This window comes from Uloborus diversus, chromosome 3 (assembly GCF_026930045.1).
Source record: "Uloborus diversus isolate 005 chromosome 3, Udiv.v.3.1, whole genome shotgun sequence".
Taxonomy (NCBI): Eukaryota; Metazoa; Arthropoda; class Arachnida; order Araneae; family Uloboridae; genus Uloborus; species Uloborus diversus.
Genome location: NC_072733.1, coordinates 88370789 through 88397757, shown reverse-complemented (window position 1 = coordinate 88397757; position 26969 = coordinate 88370789). Strand labels below are relative to the sequence as shown.

Sequence of the window (26969 nt, the reverse complement as noted above, 5' to 3'; positions counted from 1 at the left end):
TTTGTTAGGTTAGAGAAATATTTTCGAAGCACAATGAGCAAAAGAAAAAAAAAAGAAAGAAAAAAACCTTTTCTATTTAGCTGTACTGGCAAAACAGCATGACACTGGGTACTGATAGTAAGACGATTCCCTGCTCTTCCGAATTCCAAAAAACATGCATTAAAACTTTTCCAAAAGGTATAAAAACTTCAGTATCGAGATGTTTTGTATGATAACTTATTAGAAAATGAATCAGAATTTTAATTGCGTCTAAGCACTAATTTTTATTCATATTAAACCGATTTTATGACCACTTCTTGTTAGCTAATGTGTGTTTGTTACCGCACTGTGATAATACATATTTAAGAAACTCGACCCCCCAAATGAAATGCTGAAATGCCGCCCCTGTTTGAGAACATTTGAAAATACATTTCGTGGGTGGAATTACACGAGCAACAGGGAATTACTTGCAATAATGTACTTAAATTAAAAATACAAGCTGCAGTTTACTTGCAGTACACTTGGAACAATGTACTTCGACTTATTCAAATGCAAAATGTTAGGAGGAATAGAATAACTTTTTTAAACTTTTTTTTTTCTCTTCTCAGGTCTTTTTTTTTCTAATGGTTTTCAATTTTTGGTTACATTAGTTATGCATTGCTTTCTGCGATTCAAAATAGTGATAATAACATTAACAATAATCAGAAATACTTTTCTTTCTGCGGATACTATGGTGAGAAAAGCAACGGCTAAAAGCACAATTTTCAGAAAATTCATTCATGCTCGCATTTTGAAATTAAATGAAACCTCTTTATTACCACACAATGTTGACAGCTTCGTGCAAACGAAGTCCTAAACTTGATAGCTGCACTCAATCAAGCTTTCATTGATGCAAATTATTGCAATCAATCAAACAATCGTAACAATTACGTAGAATATTCCCTACTTACGTCAATTGTTTGCTCGTAAGAACGTGAGCAATGTCTTACATACGTAATTTATATTCAGAAAAAAAAAAAAAAAAAAACAGAATTGAAAATATAATCCGGACATTTGCAAATCACACACATTAGTATACTATCCTTTAAATTTAAAAAATATTTCAATTTTTATTTTTTTGTATAAAAGTATTCATGAAGCAGAATTTATAAATTGTTGAGTGTACTAACATTTATTGCTTTAATTTTTCTAATTTTTCTTTTTTTGATATCTTCTCGACTTCCCGGGGAAATTTTAAACTGTTAGCAAAATTAGGGTAACTCAAATAACTCTAGAACATGGAAGAGAAATCTGTCAGGCCCAATAAAAACTTTTTGAATGATGTAAAAGACAGAAACACATGTATCTATCTCTATTGATAAAGATGTTCTTGATGTTCTTTCGACTTTATTTTTCTATGCTTTTAATGCAAACTCGTCTGTTCCACGTGTCTTCGCGAACATGTCCCTCCTCCTGGGTGGTGAAGTTCATTTCCTCCGCCAGGCCCGGACTGGCCATAGACTTGATCGGGACTTTTCCCGGTGCGCCCTCTCGAAAGGCGCCCTTCTGTTGTTTTCTTATTTTCTAAAACAATGTTTTAGCAATATGGAAATAAATTATGTGGAACCAAGAAGTAATTTTGCATGTGAATATTTTCACATGCAAAAGCAATGTTCTTCTTATTTATATAAACGTTCTTTTATTACCCCCAATAAAGGCAATTAGTCCCCTCTCGTTTCGTAAACGGCTCCCAGGGCCTCGTTTGTGGCTTATCTTTTGCTTCAAGGTTTAGTTCTGAGGACAAAAGCGGACCCATGGTGCTTCCCCAATAAAAAAGGGATGTGAGGGTGAAATTGACAGCACATATCTATGGTCAAGTCAGATGCCGCATTTTTTGTAGCTTCACAAAAAAAAAAAAAAAAAAAAACGAGGACAGGACTGTACGGTGATTCCTAGACTTTGAGTCAAGGCGCCCTTTTTGGAACTAAGATTTTCGCAAGGCGCCCACCCCAAAATAAAAGTATGACTTGTAACTAACGGTCAAAAATAAATACTAGTCGTGTATCTGCATTGAATACTGCAGAGGCTCTGTAAAAAAAATGGAAAAAAGTTTCATAAATAATAAGTTAAATTAGTTGAGAAAAAATAGTGAATTTTCGAAGTAGTCCTATGAGGACTGCAGGGCTCCTCGGGGACACATTTGAGGAATTGCTGGACTAAACAATAAAGATACCGAGCAGTTTTAAAGATAAAACGTTTTCCGATTTTAAACTAAGCTTTGTCAATTAAAATCGTAACAAAAGTTCAAGATCCTTTCGCTGGCAAGCTTTGCGTTCAAAACATACTCCAGTTTTTGTAACTGGATTTAATTCCTTCACTTCCTTTTTAGCCAGAGGTGTGCACAAAGGAAGGGGAGTCATAGCATAACCTTCGGCATTGAATTTTTTTTTTTTGGGGGGGGGGGGGGGGTAACTTAAGAGATTTTTTAAATCTCATCTTGGGGGTCACGTTCTCGGGGGAGGGGGTGAGCTGCGTAGCACTTGATGAGGGAGTTCTTCATTGCCCTGGCGGTGAGGAGTTGTCGTCCTTGTGTAAGCTACAATACTATCTTAAAAATATTTATATTTGAATTTCTGCATAAAATCATTACATTATTACATTTTATGCTGCCTTTGTACCATTTTGGGAAGTTTTTTAATATGTGTTTTCCTTCAGATGAAGCTCGAAAATCCCCGCCCCCCTCGCTATCCTGCTGACTTGTGAAGGTTATTATTAATAAATTTTTCCTCACTGAAACAATACAATTCATTACGAGCGAAAGGAAGTTTGAGTTTGAAAAAGCGATGTCATTAACAAGTAAAACGCTAGTGACGTTGCTAAGGGGGCTGAAGGGGGGGATGTCCGCTCCGGGTTTGACCTGTCTGAGGGGTCACACCCAAAGTGGAATTGCAAGTTTTTGAAAAATATGAAACTGAAATGCATTTTTAAGACTTCTAATTTGAAAATTTCCAGAGGTGGGACCGCTTGGACCCCAATATTTCCCACCCCACATCATGGAATTAATTCATACTACTATACTCAGAATTCGGTTCATATTGCCAATACTTGCTACCAAACGGCACGACCTTGAGGGTCACGGATTTGGACAAAATTCGAGATATAGGTCAATTCCAACTAGATATGAGCCCAGGTATAGCGGTTTGATTGCATAGGCCTTAGTTCGGCAGCAACGGGGGTCCAAAGTTGATAATTTGGACCCAGAAATGCAACGGAATTTCCTTTAAAATTACCACTTTTATCACTTTTTCTGCTATTGTTCTGAAGAATGAGCCGTTTGCATGCTTATCTTTGAATTAACTAAGTTGAATACTAATTTTTAATATAAGCGATTCTCAAATTCAAATTGGCTACTACTTTTAATTTCAATAACTTGAATGTCAAAATAGCATAGTAACAAGATATTTATCGTTTGCAAATGAAACTAAATATTTTCGTTTTATATTAATCGTCTGCTAGTAACAAATATTTATCGTTTGCTAATAAAAATATTTATTTTAACTATATATTTATTGTCTGCTATCAAAGATATCCCACACTGATAAGCAAAAAATGGGAGAAGAGAAAAAAAAACTATGATTTGTTGCACATGGCACACAAAAGAACCAAAATACAAGATCGTTTCCACTTTTCAAATAACATAGATAATGCCTATAAATAAATACTGCCCTCCCTTATACTTAATTTACTAACAAAGGATAAAAAAAGGTGTTGAGAGATCGAACACAGTGTCAAAGTCTGAAATTCCAATGGAAACGCCATTGCATTTCTGGGGCCAAACTAGCAACTTTGGACCCTCGTTGCCGAGAAACTACGGCCTATGCAGTCAAACAGCTTTATTTGCGCTCATATCTTGTGGGAATGGACCTATAGCTAGAATTTTGTCCAAATCCGTGATCCTCAAGGTCGTGCCGTTTGGTCGTTAGACCTAGTAGTGACCTCTTATGCAAGAAAAAAACTGAAAACCCATTATCTTTCCCTGTACGAGAGATACGTTTAAAGTAATTACGAGGCCAACACAAATTTTTCCTCTTCCTCTCTATATCTTTTTTTTTTATGGAAGGTATCTTTCTAGGGGGTAATCAGAAAAGAGGATGTGCCTACACTCTTGGGAGGGGGAAGGTCTCTCCTACTATTTTTGTACTCACGAAAAAAATGATTTCTCGTTTGGACATTTTCTGTAACAAATAAAAAGGGCTTTATTTACTTCTCAATGCTTTTTTATCCCCTTAAAAAGTCTGCACTAAATTTTAATTTCTTTGATATTATGCAGGCTAAATCGACGCCCTTCAACTCAGCTTTCCCACGCCCTGTTGACCACCCAGTCCGGCCCTGTCCCCTGCCATCGACTTTACTTATTCCCGACCCTCTCGATTTTACACAATACTTTTCAGACAAAAACAGCATTCAGTCAACAACGTCCAGCATCCAGCCCCTGGAATTCATTTGAATGTAGACGTCTTGTATTCAAATCATGACTTTTACAAATATAATTCGGATAGGAACCATTTGTAGAAATAAGAAATCCAACGAGTAGGGTTCTACCACAATTCGTGATTGTGGAAAACATAATGTAAATTCAAGACGTCAAAATTCAAATGAAAGCTTATGGGCTAGATGCTAAATGTTTCTTTCTTTTCTGTTTGGTATTATTTTTTTTTCTTCTAATTTTCCCCCCCAATTTATGAATAATATTAATTAATGATAATGTTTCAATGAAGCTTTAACACCATTTTAAATCGGGTGTTCCAAAATATCTTCAATTTTTAAATGCGTAAATTGTAAATAAAATATGCACTTTAAAAAGCATGAGCTTTGTGCAAGGAATAGATAAAAGTCAAAAACAACGTCTTAAAAGCACAAGTAAAAGATGTAAATTATAAGTGTAGAAAATGCATTGCTTGATTGAAAACTTGTGGCTATGTATTTGTTTTTGAATCCAGGATATTAAAAAACTTTGACATTTGACACTTTGAATTAGAATTCAACTAGAAATTTTGGTTTTTCGTTCTAATATTCAAGCCCAATATATTGTATTTATGGTTCAGTTCCCTTCTTGTTGTTTACCTTTTTATAGCGAAATTGAAGCTGTAAACGAAATTGTTATTCGGTTCCTTAGACTTCACTATGAACAGGCGCGACTGCACAGTGCATACACACAAATATATATTGATAAAGACCGGCTAAAATTGAAAAACCTTAGGTTTCAGGGAAATGTTTTAGACGTCAGACAAATTATTTGTCTGAGCTTATGAAAATTTCAGTGTAACACGACTACCGAAAGATTCTTCGAACATTGTGTATTCATCCAGTTAAAAACAAAATGGTCAGTGTTCTCCCCCTTCCCCCATCAGTTCTCTAATTATCTGTAAATTTAAACCAGTGGTTCCCAATCTTTTGCACGTTGCGACCCTTTTTTGACCAAGTAAAGGACCTGTGATCCTGTAGCCTACATGTCAGTAAAGTATCGCTAGGTGTGGACCTAACCTGGCAACATTGTGAAAGCTACGTTAGATCCTACATTACAAAACTGCTATGTTAGATTCGATCCACTCCCAACTATGCTGTGGTAGGAATAATGTTTCGACCGAATAAGAAACGCTACACGACCCCATTTGGGGTCACGACCCTGGGAACCCACCCCTGCTTTAAAACAATTTTTTTATACTCATTCATGCTTTAAAGAAATGCAGGTATGTATCATTTTTCTCCTTAGAAAGTTTTCAAAAGAAAAATTCAGTGAAATCCTGTTACAACGTATATCAGTATAACCAAATACCCGTTTCAACCAAATAAGTTTTCAGTCCCGATTTTGAAGTTCATTGTTACTGAATTTCACTGTATGAATTACATGATCAATGTGTACATACCTTGTAAAGAATTTTTTACGAGTTTGGCTCGAGAAATTATTTTCAAAAATGTTTGTTGAGCTGTGGAAAGCATTTTATGCGTTTACATTTGTAATAACATAGTATAATATAGACAAAAATAGAGGAATACGGTTTTAGACCCCGGGTTTTTTTTTTTTTTAGAAATGGTCGCATTATTTCGAACAAAGTCTCAAAAGAGTGCTGGAAATATTTTGCTAGATTTTTTATGGAGCAAAATGTCAAACAGTATCTACCACCTTTTTCAACGAAATTCATTTTTTCTCGAATTTTAAACAATCAAAGAATGGATGTTTCAAAAAAGCAAAAAGTACACGACACAGATAGAGGCTTGAAAAATACTCGGAAAAAAATTTACATGAAAACTTCAAAGGAATTTGTAAAACCTTCATCCAACTTTCCCCGCAGGTTAACATTGGATCCGTCGGCTTTCAGACTCTCAGTGAAAAGCATCCTTAAATTTGCTTATAAAGTAGCATTAATATACATATTTATCTTTCTTTGGATGCACCAGCTCCATTGTTTATGCCTTCTTGATGTAGTGAAAAGTAATGGGGGTAGTGCATCCCCAGAAATAGAAATATTCATTAATGCTATATTATAAGCATACTTAAGATCATTTTAATCTTAATTATATCCGTGAATTAATTTGAATAACTCGGAAAGGTTCTTCACTGAAGGTCTGCGATGCAACTTTACGCAAAATGCGATACTTCCTTTTTTTTTTAAATTTACAACGTGAATTTTTTTTTTGTTCGGATATAGGGTTTATAGGTGTGAGTCCTATACTCTGGTTTCATGCCAAAAAATAAGGGAAAAATTGTAAAACAAACCCCTAGAAAAAAGGATGGGTTTTGATGATTTTAAAAATATAATAAGTGGTAATACCCCCCATGAGTTAACCAATTTCCTCCATATGTTCTTGCGTACAAACTTAGCACCTCTCTAGCCCTTCAGAAAAGTATTAATGTATAATATAACGATCCCTTCCCCTCCAAATAAAAATAAAGGCTATGAAACTGTCGAAAACTGAAAAAAAATTGCGGGCGACATTTCCAAAAAAGCGGGACGTGTGAATGGAAAAAGGTGGTCATATTTGGATTCAGGAGGTCATTTAGCACAAGAATTCACAAGAATTATCTCAGAAGCACTCTTTAAAAACTATATCCTTTCTAAACACAAATGAAATCGTGAAGATGTTTCCAAGCATGTGGATTCACTTTCAAAAGCACTCAGTCATTCCTTCATTGAAAAATGCCTCCGGAAAAGAGGGGAGTAGTAAATGGAAACGGTCGTTTGCGCTAATGATTGTAAATCTTATACACCTCATCCGGTTTTTCCCCTCAAGAAAGGACGGACCGGTGGAAGGCGTGGCTTAGTAGAGAAATTGAGCTTTTTCGAAAATATTTCAGATGGTTGGAACTCCAATATTTTTTTAGAAATGGTCGCATCATTTCAAACTTAGTCTCAAAAGAGAGCTGGAAATATTTTGCGTGTTGGGGCGTTCTTAGAATTTCGATAGCACGATTTGCAGCTTTTTTACAGAGCGAAAGGTCCAACAGTACCTCGTTTTCGAAGAAATTCATTTTTTCTCGAATTTTAAAAAATCGAAGAATGGACGTATCAAAAAAGTAAAAACTAAAATACACAGACATAGGCTTGAAAAATACTCAGAAAAAAAATTGACCGAAAACTTCAAAGGAATTTTGTAAAATAACATTCAACTTTCCCCGTAGGTTAGCATTGGATCCGAAGCTTTCAGACTCTCAGTGAAGAGCACCCTTAAGAGTAATTAGGAGGGTTTTTTCCCCCAGAACTGTGCCTAGATACAAGATCAAACCTTTCACAAAAAATAATTAGTCATTGAGTCTGCCAATATCAAAAACACAGGGATGTCAATGAATGCTTCTAATACTCATACAATGTACCAGAAAGAAAAAATCATATGGAACAATTTATTTTTCAAATCTTGGGTAATAATAGATTAAAGATAGAGGTTTCTGAACGTACATAAAGTCCATGTACTGTGCATAAAACATTGTTTAAATCAAAAGTCAAGTATATTATCAGTAACTAAAATTCACAGCATCAATCAAGTTTATAGTACCTTGCGATTCAATTTTAGTACACCTATCAATTGTTGTATGAAACACCGTACAAAGATTTCAACTATATTAGAGCCTTGTTTTTCATTGTATGAACTTTTCTGAAGCACATGGACTCTACTTCTATATAATACATTTAAATTTTGAAGATCTCCAGAAAAAATATTTAAATACTATTTTTTTCTCCGTAACGGATGTATCTCATGAGGTACCTATGTTACTTAGGAAAAAAATATTGATCTCAGGAAATCTTTAAAATTTAATTGCAGCATAGGGCCAAACAACGAGAGAATTTTTCAAATGACGATTACACAATGAAAAATTTTAATGTGGTTTGGGCCATATATATATATATATATATATATATATATATATATATATATATATATCTTACTACTATTACATATGCGAAAGTTTGTCTGTATGGATGTTTGTTACTCTTTCACGCAAAAACTACTGAATGGATTTTGATGAAATTTTACAATAATATAGCTTATGCATCAGAATGGCACATAGGGTATGTTTCGTCCCGTTATAAGGGGGAAAATCCCCCATAGGGGGCAATGATGCACAATTTTCATACAAATTCTCTAATATGGGGGCGAGAAAATACTTGCACATATTAACATTATATGTCCATCGAAAGCTCTGATTTTTCTGCTGAAGATGGCACCTGTTCGAAATTTCTAAGTAGAAGAAAAAACGAGTTATAAGCTTTTTAGTTCCATGTTCGAAGGCTTTCCTCAACTCAATATAGTATTTAGTGTATATCTCAACTCCGTGTCGATAGCGACAATTGTTGTATTGTTGACTATTTTTGCTCTTCATCTGACTGTTCAAGGCTTTTCTCAAGTTGAATCTTAAAGTAAAGTATTTGCACAAGATTGGAAAATAATACATGGAATTGACTTATTATTTTCCAGTTTAATGCACCTTTGAGGCAATTAATGGTTTTTTAAAAAAATTATTTGTGTGATTTGGGTATTTGTGTTGATCGAGACGCAGGAATCTTGCCAAATGTTTTTTACGGAATCATTTCAATAGCTAAGTCATTAGACATTTTTTTCAATTGTCGCTGTTTTTGAAGGTAAAGACTACGCAATATTCTTTCCTGGTTTTCACCAAGTAACCAAAATATCGCCATTTCTTTAATATTTCTTTCTTTAAATCATTTGTTAACATGTAAAATAATCCGCCAACTAAATTAGCAAATTCATAATCAGCACAAATTTGCACACCATTTCAAACAATTGCCAAATTTTACAACTTATTTTGGAAACATTTCAGGTAGCATCGTTTTATAGTCACCAGAAGTATTTCAGTATTTGGTGACACTATCTCTTCGGTGAAAATTAGTAACACAGTTTTACAAAGTAAGGAGGGGGAACCTTATCCAAGGTATCCCAAAACGATTACTGTAAATTTGGTAACATTTTAAATCACAGTAAGCGATTACGGGCAGCTACATTTTTTAAAAAGTTTGTACTTCAATAGCAATACAGAGAAGATTTCAAAATACAATAAAAAAAAATAAAAAAATGAATCTTTTTAAACAAGTGAAGTTTAATTTCATTTCTGGAAATTCCTCAAATTTGTATGTTCTTAACTGTCGTTTTTTCGTTTCTAAAAGAGTACTATTTTGTTCTTCATACATATTGCCATTTTACTTTTATGGGTAAGAAAGAAGCTCGATTTATAATCATGTCAAACCAGTGTGTTTTGAGTTATTACAGTTACAGAAGAAAACGAATAAAAGTAGCGATTGTTTCTCATAATTATTATAGACCCAGGCAACGCCAGGTATTTTTGCTATGTACAATAATCTAGTAACTAAATAAAGTTATTAAACAGAGTCTGCCACCCTATCCCCAGTTACCGTCAAAAAAATATTTATTTTTCGCCAGGAACTGCCAAATGCAAAATATTTTCTTCATAGCATCTTCTGTTCGGAATTAAAAAACATTCTTATAAATATAGGTTTTAAGCAAACATTTTACGCAGTTTTATAAACTTGGCAAGTCTCTGGCGAATGTATGGTACTGTGGTCCTTTGGCGACAAATAATGGATTTATTATTTTACATTTTTAAGCTGCTTTTAATTGCAAAAATAGAAAATGAAATTAAACAAAATGACATTTTAAAAATTTATTCAATAGGCAGAGTTATGATAACGCGGTCGGGACGAGTGTTCAAAAGTCTTGGCGCCACAGCTATTACAAAGGTTGCATTAAACTGTAAAAATTTCGCCAAATTGATTTGCGTTAAAAGATCATTAAATACTACGTGTCAGGCATTGAAGTTAAAATTAATTCGCCAAATTAGTGAAGCAACACGCTCTAATGACATTAAAACTACTAATCAAATGTAAATTAATTCGCCGAATCCCTTTTTTTTATCTCCAGACTCACCAGGGGACTACTTTAGTGCATTCGCCAATTATTGTAAATTTTTATGAAACTTTAAAATTTAATTTTTTCTTTTGTGTGCTTGTTTTTAAGGATAAATGATGTTAATTAGGATTTTGTGGCATTAATGTCCCTACTTTAATGACAACAGTGGCGAAACTGGGGACAAACCATTTTTTGGTAACTATTTGACCTCTGCCTGTGTTGACTATGAACTTGAATTGATTGAAAAAAACTATATCAACATGAGCGAAGCCGCGGGTAAAAGCTAGTATATATATATATATATATATATATATATATATATATATATATATATATATATAATCTTGGTTTAGCCTTATATAGAAGTAGAATCCATAATTGGTTCACTGCAATACATAAAATAATAAAAATATATTTAAAAAAAACACTTTATGAAAAACTGCTTACCTGTTTTTTACTCATTATCAGAAATTCTTAAAAAAATCTACAAGTTAAGTTTCATAAAAAAGCCAAGCAAACTTACATTAACAGCACCATGCTCTTCTACAAACCATCTACGAAGCATAAAATCAATTTCACCATCACTAAGGGTTGGTTTGAAAGTAAGAATGTCAGATTTGATGCGGTTTTGAAGCAATAGTCTGCGAAGGCGCCAGTAGAAAAATGTTCTTGACTTAGCCCATGGTATGATTTCCTATGGAAAATTATGTTTATATGAAAGTTACATCATTGATTGATTTTGAAACTACAGTATGGGACCCAAATCCAGAATGCTTGAAACCACAACCATTCGGGATATTAGGTAGAGGAGGGCAATGGGTATGCATTCAAATCATTTTACAGGGAAAAAAACAGACAAGTGCATAATTACATTATTTCTAGAATCACGGAAGGGGGTAATTGATCCCTTGAACCTACAAATGATGAACTTTGTTTAATGTAACAAATGTACAGTACTTTCATTTATTTAAAAAAATCAGCACTTGTTGTAATCTTTGACTTTTTAGTGAAAAATTACAACATGAAACAAAAAACTTCCAAATTTGAGAAAAATAAAACATTTTTGAAATTTTAGCTGCTGAGTTTTCAACATTCTGATCCCCCCCCCTCACACACATTGATTTTTATTCACTTCTTCCAAGGTTTTTTTTTTTTTTTTTGTAAAATCACCAATTGGAGGAATTTGTTCAGAAACACCTTTATCCTTAACGTTTGTCATGTGTTTGGTTTTCCCATGCTTTTCATTGGTTATTTTGCTCACTATCATTAGCTGATCTTCTAAGCCTATTGGCAAAGCTGTCACAATGCAATCATTTCACATAAATATTCTTAATTTTATGTTCATTGCTTTTTTAGTGAGTGCAGCTTCAGAAGCTCAGAAAACTCATTCTACGCTGAAACTTGAAATATTTTAAACCCCAAAACATGCTTATGAAATAATTTTGCAATTGTGTGCTACAATAACCAATGTTTTCTCACTTACTTTATCTAAGCAAAGGTAAATATACTTTCCAATTTCGGTTTAGTTTCGCATTTGCAGTTTTGAATTTATATTTAAAAAAAAGACTAGGTGACCAATGAAATTTAAATTTAGACTTAAAAAACAGTCACAAAATACATAACATACTTGAATAGCACCTTTGTCCATCATATGGCGGGGAGTATCATGAAGATCAGAAAATGTTAAGGCAACTTGGTGATACACAGAAAGAAGAGATTCTTCTCGTTGATTGAGCAAGCGTTCTAAGTTTGATTTCTGTTGGGCACTGATTTCAGTGGAGGATAGCTGAAGCAATAAATCTTTGCACACTGGATCAATTCTATGCATGGACTTTACAAGGTCTTTTTTGCGAAAACGAATTTCTACAGTTCCCTCTGGCTCCAGAATACCACCACTAAAATACAACCATATGCAAAATTAAGTCAAGAGCAAACGTATTTACTACAGAAACATACGAAAAATCAAGCTTGAAAAAGTGGTCTTACCAGTTCTTCACAAGCCCCAATTCAGGGCAGTTTTTTTAAAATTTAGAACTGTTCAGCGCAATTACTTCAGCAATAGAACCTTGTTGATTCAGAATCACTTAACGTGAAGTACCACTTTACATGAAATTGAATGCTGTGTGTTAACAATCATTTAATAATATGATGGATACGATGAAATCTGGTTGGTGTGAACAAATTATCATGATACCCAAAATTTCACGCAAATGAGGTTTGACTATATTGCTTAAATACTTTCAAATTCAGACATTTCAAAATCTGTGGGAGTGTACACAGAGAATTATGCAACTAATTCCTTGGTTTACTGCATTGGTTTCTGAAGGGGAACTACACACAACGGGCTTTTGGAAATCTTTTCCCCCATGTTATCAGTACAGAGCACAGAATCGTTTGCTATCCTGCTTTTAAATTTTTGAATTTTTTCATGCAGTCCTGTTGCAATAGTTTCTTAAAAAAACTATCACACTAACCTTAAGGGGAGGAGCCAGTAGACACATCAAGAATGAGATATCACATTAACAATATAACATTACACCTCTGAAACGTTACTGGGTGTGGCCCCTGTTATGAACAATATAGGGCCATTCCATGGAAAACAGCCATTTTGACCCGCATGTGGCGCCTCACATATTTTATTAAAAATAATACTTTAAGATATTACTGAACGAATTTTTTCTGTTAAACAATTTACAAATTAATGAGTGATTGCTTATGTAAAAATTTCATTATTAACCTGTAAAATTATTACTTTTTATTGAAATATATGAACCACCATGTGTGGGACAAAGGGTTGACTTTTTGGTGGAATGGCCCTATAGCATGAGCTATTATAATAAAGATATTGCAAGAATTTTGCTTCTGTGCACATTTATTTGGCTAAAGCAAGCTGCTAAAACCAAGTAAAAGGCTTGATTTAAAAGACTTAAAACAAAGTGCCATATTTTGTGCCTATATAGCTCTATGTGTACTTCATAATATGATGCAACTAGCAATACCCCCACGGGGATGTCCATGCTAAGAATTTAAGGGAAAACCCTAAAATAAATGAATACCCCCTCAAAATAATCATTTTTTTTAACTAAAATGTGCCCACACCCTTTAAAAAACCTTTAAAAAATTCTCTGCAATTTTAAATAACTTGCCAAATAAATAAAAAGAGACACTTCACTACATACCCAGTAGCTTTAAAATGCACAAAAGATCCACCAACTCTATTCTTTATTGCCAAATGACCAAGCTGTAGGCTGATTAAAAGTTTAACCCTTAACAAGGGAGGTGCGGTCTCACAAACCACTCAAATTTCATCCAATCACCCATATTTCATTTTCAGTCAGATTGAATGGTTTTTCCCAATAGCTTTTTGTTTTGTGACCATGAACACCCCCCTTGCTTATTAGCAGAGGCGCCGACTTGCAAAAATTATTGAGGGGGCTAGACATCATTGGGGGTTTAATTGGTTATGCAATCCCACGGAGGTTCCCCCCCCCCCAAATAAAGGTCAGATTTTTGTACTTTGAAAATGCCAATTTACATATTTTCTGGTGTTTAATTTAAACAGACAAATGTGACATGGCGTTTTTACCGTAAAACAATCTAAAAAATGGTATACAAATTTTCTAGTTCAACTAGATCATGTCACTTGTCTTAGAAAGAGACAGTTTTTTGTTCTTTTTTACGGGGAGCCGTGCAGTGCCGTAGCGAGGCATTGAAAAAGGTAGGGCACTTGACTTGCATGGAAGGGCACTCCTAGAGATGTCGACTTAAAAATTAAAAAAGAAATGTGAAGGGCGGGGGGGGGGGGAGGGGGTCTTGCCTCGGGAAAGTTTCTAAATTTGAGATCAAATATAGTGAGCTTCAAAGTTATTTTAAAAGCATTTTAAAGTCATTTAATCAACATTAGAACCCCGAAAACTCGACAAGCCTGACACATATTTTTTGGCTTTGAAAAAAGGAAACAATAAATACAAACACGCACAGTATTTTTGTAAAAAGGTAATTTAATTAACGCATGTTTTTTAAGATCAGTTGTTTTTTCATAAGTGATATCGGCTGACATATTCAAGTGAAAACGCAGTTTCTCAATGTCTAGGTCATTTTTGAAAAACTCACTTGATTTTTCAAAATTTGTTTCACTTTTGTTTAATAAAAGCAAGCACTCTTGTTCAACTGCAATGGCCTATGTGAGTCCAGTTGATGTAAACCGCCCAATAATGCAAGATTATACCATTTCACAAACCTCAATGTATTACCTTGTAGTACTTCAGGATTTTGAAAGTGTGCAGTGAGCTGGCTTTGTTACTCTTCATACTTCTTTGGTATACGTCGATTCCGAGGAAGCGAAAGGATCATCATTTTGTGAAGGTTTTCCTTTTAAACACAATTCCCAAAAGCATTCAAAACTATCACGCCTCCCATTTAATATACAAAATCAAAGTCTCATATATTTTTTCCAGATCAGCATAGATGAGCGCCGCAGCGCTGCCCACTAGCAACAGACTTGACCCGTAAGTTCGCGCACTGGGACAAATTCTTAGTGTGCTTGCAGAATCGTAACACCATCATTATTCACACCACTCGTTTTCAGTTAACCTGCTTACTACCATAATAATTATTTGTTTTAACTCATTACTGAATGTATTTTACAAGGTAAACAAAGGTAAACAAGGTAAACAAATCTTCAAACAAGGAAAATAAAAGATAAATTTATGAGTTTAGAAAGCATAAAATGACTAATAATTTTCTTGATTTATTGGGGGGGCTCTGCCCCCTCAAAAATATTTTTGAGGGGGCTCGGGCCCCCTCAGGCCCCATGGAGTCGGCGCCACTGCTTATTAGCATCTTTAGGCAAGTTCACTGGTTAAAATTTCATTGCATTCTTTAGAAGCGGTCTGTGAGACCGCACCTCCCTTTCAGTGTTACAATTTTTGGCAGTAGTAGACATTAGGCTCTTAACGTTAGAACCGCGGATATAGGTTCATTTATCTTATCCGCTTTATGCAGAAGAAATGCAAAATATTCTAGATGAGGTTGATAGTTGTTTGAAATGTTCACCAATGTTATGCAATGATGTTCTAGGGACAAGGGTGCCCATATAGGGGGGCAAGAGGGGCTCAAGCCCCCCTTTTGAAATTAGAACTTCCTAGCTTTTAGTACTTTTTTCTTTGCAAAAATGTAAAAACATTTCTTCTCCAGTCATTAATGAATAAGTTATTAAAAATGTCAGATTTTAATGGCTCTAATCTGTCCTTAAATCAGTTTTCACGGGGAAAATATCCAGCTAAACCATGGGGAAAATATTTGAGCCCCCCCCCCCTCCCTTGCAACTTTTCATATGGGCGCCCATGTCTAGGGACAATGAAGACTGAATTATTCTTTGAAATACGATGCAAAATACTATTAGTTAAAGGGCTGTCAAAATTTTCTCGCACCGTCATATAATCTATTTTCTGGTACTAAAATGTTCTGTAGATATTGAAAAACTAAAATGAAATCACTAAGAAATATTAGATCCATTTTTATTACAAGTAGTTAGTTATGTACTGCAGCATATGATTTTCTCGAAAAATTCTTAAGCCTCTAGCAAAATTTCCCCGGAAAAGGGGTATTTCGATCAAAAATTCAAAAATATTTTTTTCCCGCACCAATAAAAGTTCAAAGAACATTTAAGGGAAATTACAGGAATGTATCTTAACTACACCATTTAAAAAAATATTGTAAATAGAGCAGTCTCTAAGACCTCACATCCCCTGTTACGTCCTACTTCTTCACCTCCACTGTTACGGGTTAAACTTACCTTCAACTTTCCATCAGAAAATAATATAAGTTAAAGTAAACCAAAAATGCGTGAAGTGTCAGAGTGCAAGGCACAAATTTTAACACAATAACTCATTTGTTAAATTGACTAGAGATATACCAACAGGAATGCATACTATCATAAACTTAACATATCGGTCATTCCATGTCAAGTGATCCAAAGTTTTTTCCCTCACCTTTTTGTATTTCTTTGAAATTTGGCTCATCAATTGTACCCTTTGAGGTAATAAAAAGTCCAATTTTTTAGATTTTTATTTATTTTTTTTTTAATTTATGACACTTTGATTTTTCGAAAAACCCTCTTTTTTTCATGGATACTTGAACATAAAATGGACGATAACTCAGCACCAAATATAGATAAAAAGATTTGATAAAAAGCATTTTAAAGTACATTAGTTGCTGTTTAATGGGATATGCAACATGACTAATTAAAAAAAAATTAATTTAAAAAAAAAATTTAAATTTCTCAGAAAAGGTATAATGATTTTTTTTAAAAAAATTCTCAAAAGTTTGTGTGTATTTTATCTTCATTTGTGCAAAGTTTCAAGTTGGGATCTCAATGGGATCATATTTTTATGAATTTTTAAATAAAATTTGACTTATGAAATAATGACATTTTTCAGATTCTAACTAGTTAAATATGGGGTTTTCTTTCTGGGTATGATCTAGTAAGTAGTGATTGATCATGACTATGCTTGAAATGAGCTGACATGAATTTGTAGATTAGTTGTCCCCCCTCCCCCGCCACACAACCACTTTTTATCCTTTTTCAAAACTGTATTCAAAAAAAAAAAAAAAAAGCTGGCATGTGTAAGAGTTATAATCATAATAAACTGGGACACACGATACTAAAACATCAGTAGTGACTAAGGCTTATAAATGGGGGGGGGGGGTCATAAAAACTAAAAGTCTGAAAAACTTTAACAGACAAATAGAAAAACTCATTTGCAGCTTTTTTTCTTTCGGAAAGTGGGATGGTAGAGGGGAGGGGCAATCTGGAATGAAGCTTAACAACATGGAAGGTTACGCTCAAACTAGCAAAATTTGATTTGATTTATAATGCTTTTAATATATGTATAAATAGATCTCGTTGCATTGCTCTCCTTTACAACTGAAATTAAAAAGAAAACTACCTTTAAAGAAAAGAAAAAAAACAGCTGCACTCCAAATGTTGTAGAAAGACAGTTAGTTTTATGCGGACAGACATATGATCTGATACTTAGATTTATTTTTAGTTCAGTGTGAAAAGAATGGAACAACACGGGGGAAACACTCCTATTTTTATATGATCTGTGGACAAACTATTTCTTTCCTCCCTCCAAAATTGAAAATTGTGCAGGGGTAGGGGCAGTGGCGGATCCAGTCGATTCTTTTGGGAGGGGCCATCCAAAATTTTTGAACAAACTCAAAACTCCCCAGAAATTTTATTAAAATAAAGTTTTAAAAATTCAATTTTCGGGGTATCGAGACATTAGGTGAGTGGGTGGATTTAGGAATCTCCATTGAAAATGTTTCAAAATTTAAATTTCCGATCAATTTTTGAAAATTAGGAAACTAAAAACGCATTTTGTCTATTTTGGATGATGTACGGAGAAAGGCCAGGTTTCGGGCGCTGGCCCCAAAATACTTTTTGAAAATAAAGCTTAGAAACCAAAATATTCTGTTACATTGAGAAGTTAGAAGAGAAGGGGTGATCTTCTAACTCTCCAACTGTCCAGCCTAAAAATGCACCTTTAGGTAATTTGTGCTTACATTAAAGCAAGTGTGAAGGTGCTTAGAATCCTTCTTTCCTGGAAATATTTTGCCTTTGAGGCTCTAAAAATTCGATTTTGACTATATTTGTACACATTTTAGAAAAGGATGGAAGATTCTTGAGCTCCTCCAAAAACCTCCTTTTAAAGCTATCATCACGATATAAACTAGGGAGGGAGGAGGTTCTATCAAAAATTGTTTGTAACTGAAGTCCCAAAAAATTTCATTTAAGTTGCTTTTAAGTGATAAGAGCTGGATAAGCTAGTTTCCGTTGACATTTTTTCCAAATAAAACAATTAAAATGCAATTTTTTCCTACATATCAAGGCATTTGTGAAAGAGCATGGGAAAAGAGGTTCTCCCCCTAGTTTCGAAATTAAAGCCATAAAAACGAAAATTTAGGCTCTGTTTGGTCTTGTGAACAATTGGTATACTCTGAGAACAGCAGCATTTAGAGATCGTCCAAGTGTCTGTAGTTGGAATTAAGAAATGATGCAAAAGATGGAGAAAGATTTTGGAAATAAAAGTTTTTTGTTTTGAGGATAGGGATATAATTTATCTCTCAATTAAGGCCTATACTTGTTTTTCCGTAAAACACATGTGTTAACTTTTGTTATCTTCTCATAATATTTTTTTCTTTTTTTTTTCTTAAAAAATTCCTACAATCACATTGCTTTGGGAGGGGCCATTGCCCCCATGGCCCCCCTCTAGATCCGCCCCTGGGTAGGGGATGAAATGAATCATAACTCCTTATCAGATAGTGAATTAATCAAGTACACTTTGTGAAGTAAGGATTGAAAAAGAAACACTTGGTCTAAAAAAAAAAAAAAAAAAGCATTAGGTGAGGCGTGATACTAGTTTAGTGTTAATCGTAGGTGTTGTAATGTACTTTGTCTTGCTTTAAAGAAGAAAATTTACCAGCTTTTAATATGTTTTCTATTCATTTTGTTATATTTTATTCATTTATTTATTTTTTACATTTTGAAAATAGTTTTGAAAAAAAATAATAACAATAAAAGTGGTGGTGCGGGGGGTTCTTGCTTTAAAGAAGAACATTTACTAACTTTTAATAAGTTTACTATTCATTTTGGTTGTTTATTTATTTATTTATTTATTTATTTTTACATTTTGAAAAGTTTTGAAAAAAAAAAAGATTAAGAATGGTGGGGGGGGGGGGGGCTTACCAATCTACAAATTCATGTCAGCTCATTTCAAGCATAGTCATGATCAATTACTACTTACTAGACCATCCCCAGTAAGAGAACCTCATATTTAACTAGTTAGAATCTGGAAAATGTCATTATTTCATAAGTCAAATTTTATTTAAAAATTTATAAAAATATGATCCCATTGAGATCCCAACTTGAAACTTTGCACAAATGAAGACAAAATACACACAAATTTTTCAGAATTTTTTTAAAAAAATTAATTATACCTTCACTGAGAAATTAAAATTTAAAATTTAAATTTCATTTTTTAAAAATTAAATTTTTTTGAAATTAGTCATGTTGCATATCCCATTAAACAGCAACTAATGTACTTTAAAATGCTTTTTACCAAATCTTTTTATCTATATTTGGTGCTGAGTTATCATCCATTTTATGTTCAAGCATCCATGAAAAAAAGAGGGTTTTTCGAAAAATCGAAGTGTCATAAATAAAAAAATAATAGAGATAAAAATCTAAAAATTTGGACTTTTGATTACCTCGAAGGGTACAATCGATGAGCCAAATTTCAAAGAAATACAAAAGGGTGAGGGAAAAAATTTCCCAAATTTTGGATCACTTGACATGGAATGACTCATGTACAAAATATCCCAGAGTGTTGCAAGCCTTTGCTTTATTTTCCCGTCCTTTAAGAGTTTGTACTTTTTTGTATGGCAACAGTGGATATGTTTTGTTAGAACAGCTAAGTTTTGATTTGAAATGTTTTAAGCAATGTTATTAAGAAATGTTATAAGAAATATTAAGAAATAAAAGTATATGAATGGACAAAGTGGTGTACACTTAATCTGGTATCTAACACAGAGAATGATTTAAACAGAAAAAGTCACCAATTTCCACCAGTTGTGTCCATTGTGAATTAAAGTCCACTGAGCACATCACACACATATGAATTATGCACTTATTCCCAAAATTGTGAAGCACACCACTCTGTAGGTGAATCAGTATGTATCATCAAGGAATCAGGAAACACGATGCCAGGTTAATGTAACCAATTTCTTAAAATGAAGTAATTTCACATTGCACTCTCAGCAGACATTCAATCTATGTCTAAACTGGCCACCAAACAAAAATTAACACAAGCATCTTCACTTAGCCACTTCAATTCTACACTTTCAATATGCCGGGACTTAGGTAATTAAAACAAATCCAACCATTGACCAAAACTCCCTTCCAACAAAAGGGTAGAACAGGCACAGAGGCATAGCACCGGGATGGGGGGGGGGGCACGTGCAACCCCAACTGGTTGGACACTTAACTTCTGTCCCCAGAACTATAAAGAAATTAGCACAAAAATCAAGAAGAGTATCTGTTTTTTCGAATTTGTATGGCATTAAAAATGCATTTATACGATCTTTGCTAATGTTAGGGTAGAAAAGCGGTCTTGGGGCGTTTCCCCAGCCATTTTTCCAGATTGAAACTTGAAAAACACAATTGTTATACTTTTTCTCTAATTACATTAAAGAGTACGGGCTTTGAGGGTTCTCCCCTGAAATTTTTTCGAAATTGTAGTTCAAAAACAGTTTTAGACAATCTTAAAAGATAAAGTAAGACAAAACAATGCTAGAAGAAGCACAAATTTGTAAATTACAACAGACACGTGTTTCGGCGTTACAGGGAACGCCTTTTTCAATGCAAAAAATAATGAGCTTATGGATGAAAAGACATCCGACAAAAGCCAAGAGCAGATAAGCATGCAGCTTAAAAGATAAAATCAGCGGATTAGCCAAACACCAATGACAAAGTTATAAACCGATCAGGAACCAATAGGAATGCAAGCAAAGGCCAAGAGCTTTCTCTTAGGTACGAACCCAGAAAGAAAGAATTCAATTGGACAAAGATTAAGCCAAAGCTTAAACAAAAAAAAAACGAAATTGTCAGTAACCGTGAACCGCAAGAAAGGAAAAGCAGAATGGAAAACCATGAAATAAAATAAACAGAAACAAAAAAATATTCGAAAAAAGGAAAAATAAAGATAAATAGAAGAAAATTGGGGGGGGGGGTGTCAATCAAGACAAAAAGGTAAAAATAAACAAAGGAAGATCGATAAAAATGAGTGGGGGAAAAAAAAGAGGGGGGGGAATGGGGAAAGGACAGTATTAAAGATATGGGAGCCAAATGTTAGAAAAATATGGAACTGCACTAAGATCGTTAACTAAGTTAGAACTGTTCCTCAAAATATGAAAGGATTCCCAAAAGTCAAGATCTGATGAATTGGGGCATTTTTGGATAATCTGATAAGAGTTAAAATCAAAAGAGTGATTCGAATCCCAACAGTGTTGAGCAATACTAGACTTATTTAATTGTTGTTTTTTCACATAATTTTGATGCTCCTTCAAGCGAATTTTTAAAGCACGCCGAGTCTGTCCAATATAGGCAAGTTTACAACTACAATTAATTCTATAAATTCCACAACAATTAAGAGGGTGAATAGGATCTTTAAGAGAAGAGAATGAAAGTTTATTAATAGGAGAGAACACAACCTGGAATTGGAAATGTTTTAGAATCTTAGCAACCTGATAGCTTACAGATGGAAAGAATGGCAAAACAACCAAATTCTTTCTGATGAAGGTTCGGTTAAGAACATTAGTTTGGGATTTATTTGAAAGTTTTTTATAAATGGAATCAATCAAAGTTGGCGGATAGTCTCTATCAATTGCCACAGCTTTAAGATAATTAAGTTCCACTTTGAGAAGTTCCGACGAAGAACAAATATTAATTGTGCAATAAACAAAAGAATTTAAAGCAGAATATTTTTGATTTGGAGGATGAGACGATAGTCTATGAGGAGGTAAAGAAACAGCAAAAGGTTTGCGATAAACAGTAGTTTCAAAACCAATTTCAGTACGAGAAACAAGTACATCAAGAAATGCAATGCAATTATTCCGTTCTTTCTCACAAGAAAACTGAATATGAGGATCAATGGAGTTTAAAATAGATAAAACCTCATCACTCTCAAACTGATTCTGGTTCATTAGAACAAAACAATCATCAACATATCGAACATAAAATTGAAACTGCAGATTTTGGAACAGCTTAACCTCAAAATAATGCATGTAAATATCACTAAGAATGGGGCTAAGTGGGTTTCCCATAGCCAGACCATCTAACATAATATAAAATTTCCCATTAAAAACAAAAGAATATTGCTTAAGACAAGTACGGGTAAGGAAAATTAAATCCTCAATTTCCGTATTGGTGAAATGAAATTCAGAAAGTCTTCTACGAAGGCATAACAATGAACCCTCGACTGGGAATGTTCGTAAATAAAGAGTTGACATCAAAAGAAGCCATAAAAGAATTATTTGGAACGAAACTATGAATTTTTTTAACAAACTCAACAGAATTTTTAATATTAAATAAATTGTGACTCCTAAGGGGAGAAAACACAGAGACTAAATATTTTGCAAGTTTGTACGAAGCCGTACCAATATTGGAAACAATCGGCCTGAAAGGAATACCAGCTTTATGCACCTTAGGTAAAGCATAAAATCTAGCACAATTAGCAATAGATGGAACAACAGAGCGTTTAACATTTGAAGGAATAGACTTAACAGACTTGACAGCAGATGCAATAGTTTTTAACTCTTTATCACTAGGATCTTCAGAAATTTCAGCATATGGCCCAGAAGAAATCAAATCATTAGTTTTATCAACATAAGATGATTTGTCAAGAACAACAATTTGGCTACCCTTGTCAGCTTTGGTAACAACCAGATCAGAATTCGAAACTAAGTCTTTAACAGAACGGCTAACAGTATTAGCAAATACAGGTATAGAAATTTTCGAGTTAAAGTCAATATTAGAAGCTATAAGATGCCGAATCGAATCTTTTTGAGAGGAAGTTAAGGCACTAAATTTAAAAGCTTTCTCAACAGGAGCAATAAGCTTTGAAAAAGAAGGATTAACACTCACAGCAAAATTATCATTACATTTTAGAGCCTCAATTTGAGAATTACTTAATGGAACGCTAGAAAGATTAACAACAACATTCTTATTAACAACAGGTAAATTATCAAGAGGAACAACATGAGAAGATTTACAAAGCATAGCTAATTTCTTTTTCAAAACAATTTGATGTTTATCAGAGGAACGAAGGGTTCTAGACCAAGAATTTCTGTCAATAATGTTAAAGTTGGGAATGGAATTAGAAACCGAAAGATGTAAATCATAAAGTTCACGTTCAATAAACGATAAATGTTTCCTAGTTTCCTGGATGGAAGCTCTGAGTAAAGCCAATTTCGACCGAAAGATTACTTTGTCAATTTTGACAGAACGTGGCAAATTACATTTCAAAGAAATAAACTTCCGAATAATTTTCTTGCGTCTACACTCTTGAAGAAATTTTAAATGATTCAAAAAACGAAATTTCTTAATCCGAAGATTGGCAAACCTATTGATTTGAGACATAATCAAAAGCAAAAACAAAACCGAATGAGAATAAACAACATCAAACAATAACAGAATGAATAAGAAACAAGAAGTGAAAAGTTACGATCAAAATACAACAATAAACAAAAATTCCGAAAACAAAAAGAAATCGCAAAAAGGCGGAAAATGTAAACGTAAGGCCCGTTTAAGCCACAAATAAGATAAATAAATACCTTTGTGCTGAACAATAAAGTAAGACAAAACAACGTTAGAAGAAGCACAAATTTGTAAATTACAACAGACATGTGTTTCGGCGTTACAGGGAACGCCTTTTTCAATGCAAAAAATAATGAGCTTATGGATGAAAAGACATCCGACAAAAGCCAAGAGCAGATAAGCATGCAGCTTAAAATCTTAAAAGATGTTTAGGGGAGAAAAGATCTGGGAGATCACTCCAAGAACTTTTTCCGAAAATAAACAATCTAAAATATGCAATTGTGGACCATGTTTGATGTTATCATGAGGACTGACGATATTTTGAAATTGGAAATCCAGAAATCAGTTTTATTTGACTTTCAATAATAATGCCAGTAGGAGTTTTCGGAAGCTTTACCCCTGCAATTAATCGAAATTCAAGCCCTTAAACGAAATTCAAATGATGTTTGCTCTAAGGGGGAGGGTATTATGCTCCTCCATAAAATATTCGAAGTTAGTTGTTAAAATGCAGTTTTAGAACATCTTTGGTAATGTTAGTGTGAGGAGAGGTTCAAGGCCTGTCTTCGCCAACTTTCCGATACTGAAATTCCAGAAACGCAATTTTAGATGACTGGCTGACCCACGTGAAGCATTTGCACTAAAAAGAAGAATTTTCTGATTTCAATGCAACCATGAGACGGTATAGACTAAACCTATGCGTAGTAAAGCAGCAAAATAAATTGAAATTTACGCTTCTACTTTGTTCAAATATTTTAAAAGTTAAACTGCGATTGACAGTGCTAAAATCAATGTTTTGTTTCCTAAATTTTAATAACAGAATTGCTGCTTAGAATTCTGCTATGAGTATAATTTTGCATATCAATGGAAACTTAGATAAGAATTCTGCTAAAGAAAAAAGCCGCATTGAAACGATATTTTTCGACCCAGATTTGAACTCAAGCCCTTATTAGCACACTGCTTTATCCGACCAAGTCAATGTGTCTTCGCTCTCGGCTGTGAAGTAATGTGCAATAAAAATAGGAAAAAGAACTTTTTTTGACCAAAAAAGAAAGAATCATTATTTAGACCTTGAATTTATTTTTTGTCATTAGCAGACTCGATAAGCTTTAAATTGAGGAGTAAATCATGGAATTTGGTAAAGGAGTAAATAAAATCTCATGTAGCGACAGAAAAACAGGTTAGAGAAATCATATATAAGATGTTCAATGGTATTGTCAGGGTATATTTGGGGGCTCTTCCCAGAAATATTATCAGAATCTAAGCTATAAATGTGAAATTTTAGACAGTCCTTGGTGGGTGATATTAGAGGTAGGAAAGGTTCGGGGACCTTCGGAATTAACGTATTTTGATGGCACATATATTTTTCTCCACTTAACTGCGATTTCCACAATAATTTTTTTAAAAAAGGCAAAAGGAAAAAAAAAGGAAATATAATTATGTCAGTGGCCTCTATGAAGTTATGTTTATTCACCAATTCATTTTTTATTTGACTGAAGCTTGGTTAAGAAAATGTTCCAAACATTCGTTTCAGCAGCTCTTAAATAGGTAAAGCATAATTCAGAACCTTGGATGTTCCTAAATAATATTCAAATATTGCATTTGCTTCAAAATTTGGCCGAAAAAAAACCTTTTTTGAAACACCTTTACTCTATTTGTTCACTTGTTATTTCTATTCTATTACATTATAATCGCTAAAAAGTTTCCTTTCTTTTTTTTTTTTTTTAAACACAAAATTGGTGACTCAATTTCTGAAAAACTGGGGGGGGGGGCAAATCTTTCTTGGTGAAAGCCCTGGTGCCCCCCCTAAATTTTTGGTCATGCTACGCCTCTGCACAGACAAGCCATGACATGTGAAGAAACAGCACAGCAGACTGGGACAATGAAGACAGAATAATTCCCCACATAGGGGTTCTTTTATGGACGATCCAATACTCAGATAGGGTAATGATGTCACAGAAACTTACTGCCATTTTCGCCTAATCTGTAAGTAGTGTTACTGAGTGACACTCAATACTTCACAGAATTAAATTCATAATGCTCCTCCCTGAGACTACTCCAACACTTTAAAAACATTACACCAGGGGGAGGGGGGGGGGGGGTAGCTCATAATTGAATAGCATGTTCTGGGAACCCTCGAAATCTCTTGCTGAGAGTCACTACAAGAAAAAAACCTCTCATGCAGAGATGAAAGGAGGTACTTTTCCATGATTACTTTTTTTTTAAATACTGGATATGCACATAACTAGGCTAGCCAGATTTCTGAAACATTCAACCAGGACACAACTCTAACGTCATGAGTATTTAAAAATGTACGCACCCCTGGCTGGTTTTCAGAGTGATTTATAGGGTGGAAAATTCCTAATGCTATGAATAAATGGTTACTAATTATGAACCTAAAATAGGGCCAATAATAAATGATACAAGCAGAAAGGTTTAAACATTCTAGTTCCTACATTTTAATACTTATAAATTACTTTAGTAAAAAGAAACGCTTTGAATGAGGAATAAAAATTTGAACAATATTTACATGTTACATTAATGACTAGGACTTTTTAAAAAATCCCTTTATGTTTTAATCTTGTAAAAATCCTCACAAGCTAATCCAATATTATTTTTACTAGTCAATGTTACAAATGTGACAAAGTAATTATCCTAAATAAATTCTTCACAGTAAATTATAGACTTTTTTGGTCATCTGTAATCAAATTTATCTTTTACGGGGATATGAAGTTAACTGGTCGGGACTCTGGGATATTGTTTGTAAACCGTGATGTCTGACAAGCCTACACATAGCTTAAAAATTATGAATTACCAAGAAAAAAATATCTAACACAACAAAATACTAATTTTATTCATTGCTGATCTTGTATTTTACAACATTATTTATCATACAGTAGCATCATTGCATATACTGCTACTACCAGTTGCCGTTGCCATTCAACCATATTAGACTGCCACTTCAGTCATCAAAACAACTGTAGCAGAAAAACAGGTAAACATGAGACTAAATGTATTTCCAATTTAGTCTTTATAAGTCTACACTCTACAGCTTATACTCATTGCGGACTGCTATAATATGTGTCACTCAGGAAAATCTTAATACAGTCATACTCTTTAAGGTACAGTCATAGAAAAAAAAAGAAACACTTTTAATTATTCGGCCATTATACATGCTAGAAAGAAAAAAAAAGGT

The 26969-nt window shown here is 33.8% G+C and overlaps 1 protein-coding gene across 1 annotated transcript in view; it reads right to left on the bottom strand.

Moving 5' to 3' along the window:
- Positions 1 to 26969, bottom strand: part of LOC129218194 (acetyl-CoA carboxylase-like) — a 282701-nt gene that overhangs the window by 6843 nt on the left and 248889 nt on the right. The window contains exons 49-50 of the mRNA XM_054852411.1: positions 12026 to 12293; positions 10922 to 11092 (exon numbers count right to left, since the gene is read on the bottom strand). Coding sequence (XP_054708386.1) covers positions 10922 to 11092; positions 12026 to 12293 — 439 coding nt within the window. The remainder of the gene's footprint in view (positions 1 to 10921; positions 11093 to 12025; positions 12294 to 26969) is intronic.